Consider the following 7,500-nt stretch of genomic DNA (forward strand, 5'->3'; position numbering starts at 1 on the left):
GTGGCCATGCAAAGATAGTGCAAAGATGTCATTCTGAGATTTGAAACCGTGGCGCAAGATCATTATCTCTCTCTCTCTCTCTCTCTCTCTCTCTCTCTCTTCTGTGCAAGAGATTTTTTTATTTCACATTAATGTAAAGACTTTATACTATTAGAGAATCATTTTAAAAATGAATATAATCTAACCAACTCTCTTGATTTTAAGAACAGTATTTTATGCCAGGACTCTGACCTAACCATATGGCAAGCTTCGACGTTGAAGCACTTTTCACTAATATACCTGTGGAGGAAACAATTGCCCTCCGTATTTTAAACCACTTTTTTATCGAAGGTATGTAGATGACACTTTTGTTTTGTTTAAAGATATTAAATATTAAATTTACCTGTGAATTAGAAGAAAATGGACAATTAGCATTTTTAGATATAATGGTAGTTCGTAAAGATAACTGTTTTAACATAGGAATCTACAGGAAACCTACCTTTACCGGTCTTGGCATGAATTTCTAGTTTTTGTTTTTATAATTTTAAATTAAATTCTTTATCAACACTCCTCCACAGGGCTATAAACCTAACATCAAGTTGGAAATTATTCCATGACGAAATAATATTTCTTGAGGGATTTTTCAACAGCAGTTGTTACCCATCGGGGTTATTTTTTAAATACGTCAAAAATATCATCAATAACTTTTTTCATCCACCTAGTCCAGTCCATTTAGCACAGAAATTTAGATACTATATTAAAATACCTTATATACATGATAGGAAGTTTTTGCCCTCCCTTAAGAAAATTTTAAACCGCCATTATCGAGCAGTTGATACCAGATTCACTTGCATAAATCCTAGAAATATTGATAGCTTCCTAAAACACAAAGAGAAATTGCTCTCCTTGATGCAATCCGGTGTAGTGTATTTATTTAATTGCTGCCGATGTAATCAGCAGACCTACGTAGGAAGTACGCGCCGGTTGCTCAAAGTGAGATGTGATGCTCATAGAGGTGTAAGGTACCGAACGGGAAGCAAATTATCCACCCCTGAACACTCAAATATTAGGAATAACGCCAGAATCTGTAGGGCAGAGATAGATTATAACAACTTTAAGGTCATTATGACGTCACCATATGAACACCACCTCCTCGTTCTTGAAAGTTTGGCAATTAAGAAACTGGTACCTTCACTTAACAACCATACTACCTCAGTACCTTTGTATATAGCATAAAGACACGTCACTTTGTTCTTTGCCTCTTCTTGACTTTTTTTCCACCGTCCTGACACGGAACGGCTGGACTCTGCTTGAGCAAGGTATTTTCCTCATTTTAATATTTTTATATTTATATATATACATATATTCTTTTTAATGTTTTTATTCGTAATTTTACTTAGAAATACTTTAATTTATAATAATTTTACGTTAACATTCCTAATTGTTTGGTAATGATGTGATATTTATTTCTTGCCTTTAGCCTGAAGATGGGACTTTGTCTCGAAACGTCGCTAGCAATAAAGAATCATGTAATGTGCCCTGTCCTTCCGTATCCCCGTACCTATATATATATATATATATATATATATTATATATATATATATATATATATATATATATATATATACATATATGAATAACTTGATCACGAAGTATATAAAACGTGATGCTATGTATAAATAAAGGTTTTTTTGCAACGAAGGAAAAAATGAAAAAGCGAGATAGCCGAGTACTTTCGGTCCTATTCGGACCCTTTACTGAGGCAAACTCAGTAAAGGGTCCGAATAGGACCGAAAGTACTCGGCTATCTCGCTTTTTCATTTTTTCCTTCGTGGCAAAAAAACCTTTATATATATATATATGTGTATATATATATATATAATATATATAAATTATATTTATAATTATATATAATAATATATATATTTATATTTATATACGGATTTCAACCTTCCGTCGAACGAAGAGCAAACCATCTGAATGGGAAACATTCACGTGTGGTTTGTTTGGAGAGTTGCAGTAATATCAAACGAGGAACATATGCGCCGAAATTTCTTTGGCCTAGTCGAGTTTTCTGAACAGCGTATAAAGTTGTATAATTCGGATCTCTCAGCCACGACCGAACAGAGATCAGTTACTGTGAACGTGTCTTGGCAAAAAGGCGAAAGTACTTAGCATCTACAGTGTTTCAGTTTTCCTTTGTGTTTGTAACTTTGTTGATATATATATATATATATATATATATATATAGTATATATATATATATATATATATATATATACGTATACTATATATATCATATATATATATATATATATATATATATATATATATATATATATATATAGATATATATAGAGATATATATAGATACTATATATATATATATATATATATATATATATATATATATATATATATATATATATATATATTGTGACGAAGTGCCAAGTTCCTGGTTATTACATTTACCAATCATTAAATGAGTACCTCACAAAAGCCAGATGTCTGAACCTTCATCACAGGTACTAAACTACTGAATACTTACCAGTATTGCAGAAAATCAGACTAGGTTCATTAAATAGGTGTGAGGTAATCTTATCTGTAATTAAATAAATTAAAGGGCATCACTCAATCAAATACTTTAAAAGTCTAAGTATTTCCCTGATTTCCGAAGTCTAAGTACTTCCCTGGTTCTAACTCACTTCTAGTAAATTGAAGGAAAACAGCTCAATTACCACTCTATGTTTCTATTTTTGCTAAATATAATCATATATAATTATAAAAATTTTAGATACAAAAATTTATTATTAAACTGAAAGTTTTTAAGTGAAATTCACAATATCAGGGAAAATTACTGTTACTTGAAAACAAAGCAAAGTGTAATTAATTTTTGAATTAATTAAATAAAAATAAATCAATATCAATTTATTAGAAAATTCAAGAAAATTAATTCAATCGAAATTCAAAAGTGTTAGGCAATAATTAAAATTTCGAAATCAATTCACGATCTAAACAACAATAAAACCTGAAAACAATTCTAAATAAGTGCAAATTAATTCACAAGTGTTAAATTCGATTAAATGTGCAATGATTAATTAATGAAAACAACTAAGTTAATTAAATTGTGAATGCAAATGAAAACAGGGAAAAATGTAGAAAATACCAAAATTGTAAAACGCACTAATCCCACAGAATAAAATAAAAAATAAAAGCACACTTCAATAAGAAAATGGATAAATGCACACAGAAAAAATCACATCATATGAAAAAATGAAACAAACACAAAACACAAAAATTTGCAATGTGTAAAAATGAAATTGTTTCACTCAAACCATTGTGATTATTAGTTCTCTAAACCATCGTAACTATTAGTTGCAACTAATAAAAACTGTATAACATTACCTTGGTACCAATTTTCTTTCTGCTGCAGCTTGTTTCACAATTTCGCCACAATATTTCTCAAATGAAAATAAAAGGCGCCGTTACACACTTGTAAATGTTAGTTCAGATTCCACAAAAAGCACTAAATAATACTAAATAACCCTAAGAAATATCAAATATGAAATTTATATGAGTGACCAACAATTACGTACACTAAAGTCTTTACATTAAAATTAAATCAAAAGTGGCTTGCAAGAGAGTGAGAGTGAGAGAGAGGGAGATCTGAACGCCAGGGATTCAAAGTCTGTAATAAACACTTTCGCTCTCTCCTTGTATGGGCAACTTCAAGAGACTGATGGGCTCAAAACGTTTTGGGCATACAAAAGATGATGCAATCTTTCTAGAAGCTTCTAATATGACATAACTTTACAGAAAAATCATGAAATCTACACGTAGTTTCAGCAAAGACGTACGTGTATGAAACCAGTCATGACATTGTATGCTCAACAAAGACATACTCGACAAAACAGACTCCTTGAGCAAGTAAGATTGATGAAGATTGACATGTTATGAAAACAGAACGGAGACTCGAGTTCCTCTTAAACTAAGGTGTTGACATATTAGGGAAACAATTCTAGCTCAGAACAGACAAAGTTAATCTCTCTCTCTTTTCATTCTACATTATCTATGAACTTTTACACTATGTTGTGCAAAATCTGAACATACATTTTAAGACATCCTATTACTCTAAGCTAGCTAAGGAATCTGAAAATGTTGTAAAACTCTATTCTAACATTTCATACAGTCTAGGAGAAGATATATGCGTTTTGAAAGTAGCAACATATAATAATGATATAATGATATATATATATATATATATATATATATATATATATATATATATATATATATATATATGCGTATGTGTGTGTTCAAATAAATCCCAATTAAAATATTTACCAAGAGACTGGTTTTTGAAATTTAGGAATTGGAATCTTGCCGACACAGTGATGACAGCCTGTATAAAAGAGAAAAGCAAAAAAGCAAAATCCCTTTATTTTCTAGACCGATAACCTTGTGCATATTGTTACCTTAGAACTATACTGTTGAACATTGATGTATAAACACGAAACCAGTGATCTTTTGTACGATGGGATATATAAGTAAAAATCCACAAACCCACAACCAAGCACACTGCCAGATGTAATCTGAGGTCTCTTTAACGATACCAGAGAAACAAGTTTGGATTCCTTGTTAATTATGCGACAGAACACCTTAATGAATGAATAAAAGTCAGGTGTAATTAGAATTCAAAATTAGTTGTAAAGAAGTATTATTAGCAGACATACAGTACACGTGAATATGATCTTGAATATTTAACTTCTCATGAATACGTAAGGTCTATAATGATCTTAGTTACACAGACACAGACACAGACACACAGACACACAAAGACACACACACACACACATACACACACACACACACACACACACATATATATAATATAAATATATTATATATATATATATATATATACGTATATATATATATATATGATATATATTATATATATATACATATATAGGAATATATATATATTATATATATATATATATAGTATAGATATATATATATATATATATGATATATATATATATATATATATATATAATATATATTTATATATAGATATATAGTATAAATATAGATATATATAGATATATAAAAAGGCAGAAATCCAAGCGCTTTGTCTTTAACGACATTGTCAAGGAACGAATAAATACAGTTGGAAAGAAAGTTATCAGGTAAAAAAAAAAAATCAAGAATACCCGATGGTTAATTGTCAAAGGGTAAAAATATAAGAGATAATCCAGGATTATCGGATATCACACGGTCGCAAACCTAAACATAGATTTAACCCTAACAGAAACTACAACATTTCCAAATATAGTCCAAAACATGTAAAAACTGAATATATTAATTTTGTTGCTTATATTTATCTACATATCTGTTATTTGACTTCTGAAACAAGACTCAATGATATTCCTCTCAATATTGGTGCTGTTTGAGTCGTTGTTGAAGAGATTTACCGGTTTGTCCGTAACAAACTTTATCACACTTTTTGCAAGGAATTTCATATATGCAGCTTGGAAGATATTCAGGAGAAATTTTTATTACTAAACTTTTGACATTAATATTACTGAAAACAACATTTATGTTAAAACGCTTTAAAATTCTAGGAAATTCTAAAAACCTTTTATCATAGGATAAATTTACAATGTTATTTTTACTAAATTTAAGTTTGTCATTAATTAAATAAAATGTTTTTCTAGCTCTTTTCCATGCCACGTTTACAAAAGTCCTTGGGTATTTAAGTTTCAAGGCAATATCATAAATATTTTTAATTTCAGCGTCAATAAACTGCGGGCTACAGACAAATAAAGGCCTTAGGAGCATCCCAGAAAAAACAGAGAATTTAACATTTTGATGGTTATTGGAGTAGTAATGAACAAAAGAGGCAATGATTGTTGATTTCCGAAAGACTGGAAAGGTGAAATTTCTATTATTTCTATGGACAGTACATCAACAAAATTTAAATTACAATTTCTTTCTTCCTCTACAGTAAATTTTATAGAAGGGACTAAATTATTGAGATTATTAAAGAATTCCTGAAGATTTTCGTGAACTGGCTAAATACAGAAAATATCATCCACATACCTTCACAATGAAAAAAGTAGTAGATAAATATAAGCAACAAAATTAATATATTAAGTTTTTACATGTTTTGGACTGTATGGATAAATTGTAGTTTCTGTTAGGGGTAAATCTATGTTTAGGTTTGTGATTGTGTGATATCCGATAATCCTGCATTATCTCTTATATTTTTACTCTTTGACAATTAACCATCTGGTATTCTTGATCTTTTTATTTACCTGATAGCTTTCTTTCCAACTGTATTTATTCCTTCCTTGACAATGTCTTAGTAAAGACGAAAGCGCTTGGATTTCTGCCTATCATTTTCCTGTGGTATTCGCTAATTTAATGAAGTCATGTGCATCTACTGTGAATTTTTAAGCTTATATATGTATATATTAGGTTGTCATCATCATTTTTTCCAACGCCTCATGACGCAAAATTGCCACTGAGAAATTCCACCATGAATGTCTTCCTGTGCTCTGTCTTCCACTGATCTATACCCATCTCCTTACTTCCTTTCTATAGTTCTCATTCCAGTAAGTCTGACCATAGAAGCCCTCCGATCATTATCACGTACTATTTTTTCAGGGTTTTGCGAATTACAGTCCAGGTCCTCTTCATCTTCCTTTCTTCATTGCATATGGAACCTCCATAGATTCCTTTCTGGTGTCATTTCCAACTCGAACCAGCGTCTACCTGTAAATATTCTTCATAAACCGTATTCTCGAATCGACAAAACTTTCTAGATATCATTTCTGCGACAAGTCGTGATTCATGTTCGTATAGCAAAAACGATCGTACTGAATTTATGTCTAAACTTACTTTTGTATGAAATTGCATTCTGTATTGCCTATTACTATAATACCAAATATTTAAAAGATTCACCATAATTAATAATTTCTCCATCTACTATAACGCTATTTTATCCCATTGTGCACGATGCCCTTATTACGCTTTTCTTAGATTTATTTTGAGTTCGGCTTGTCTTGATATGTGATGCTCTGCATTCTGGTAAGCAAGCTTTGTAGATCTGGTATTCTGCTGATTAAAACAGCACCATCTGGATATAGTAAGTATGTCAACTCTCTGCAGATACTCCAAGATGAAATCATCCCTTTGTAGTACCCCACTATACTTCAATTCACATGCCTAGACCATTATCAACCTTAAATTTGCACTTACCTCTTCATGAGAAATTTAAATTATTCTTCTCTACTCATTTAATCTGTTTCTTTCTCCAGCTTATTGAGAATGTAAACACAATAAATGTTTTCATGACAACTGATGCAAGTGCAGTCCCTTTATAGCTAACATACTTAGTCACCTTTCTTTGTACCTTTGCGATCATTCCAAATTGCCAGTCTTCGTGCTCGCTCCTCATTCTTTCTGCAAAACAGTCGCATTAGTATAAAAGGAGTCGTTTAAGTTTCAGCCTAA

At 30.6% G+C, this 7,500-nt stretch overlaps 1 protein-coding gene across 1 annotated transcript in view; it reads right to left on the reverse strand.

The window, feature by feature from the left end:
* Positions 1 to 6,376: 6,376 nt before the first annotated feature.
* The window catches only part of LOC135216706 (cytochrome P450 4c3-like), a 72,946-nt gene continuing 71,822 nt past the window's right edge, over positions 6,377 to 7,500 (reverse strand). The window contains exon 13 of the mRNA XM_064252156.1: positions 6,377 to 6,759. Coding sequence (XP_064108226.1) covers positions 6,756 to 6,759 — 4 coding nt within the window. The 3' untranslated portion in view covers positions 6,377 to 6,755. The remainder of the gene's footprint in view (positions 6,760 to 7,500) is intronic.

Source organism: Macrobrachium nipponense, chromosome 6 (genome assembly GCF_015104395.2).
Source record: "Macrobrachium nipponense isolate FS-2020 chromosome 6, ASM1510439v2, whole genome shotgun sequence".
Taxonomy (NCBI): Eukaryota; Metazoa; Arthropoda; class Malacostraca; order Decapoda; family Palaemonidae; genus Macrobrachium; species Macrobrachium nipponense.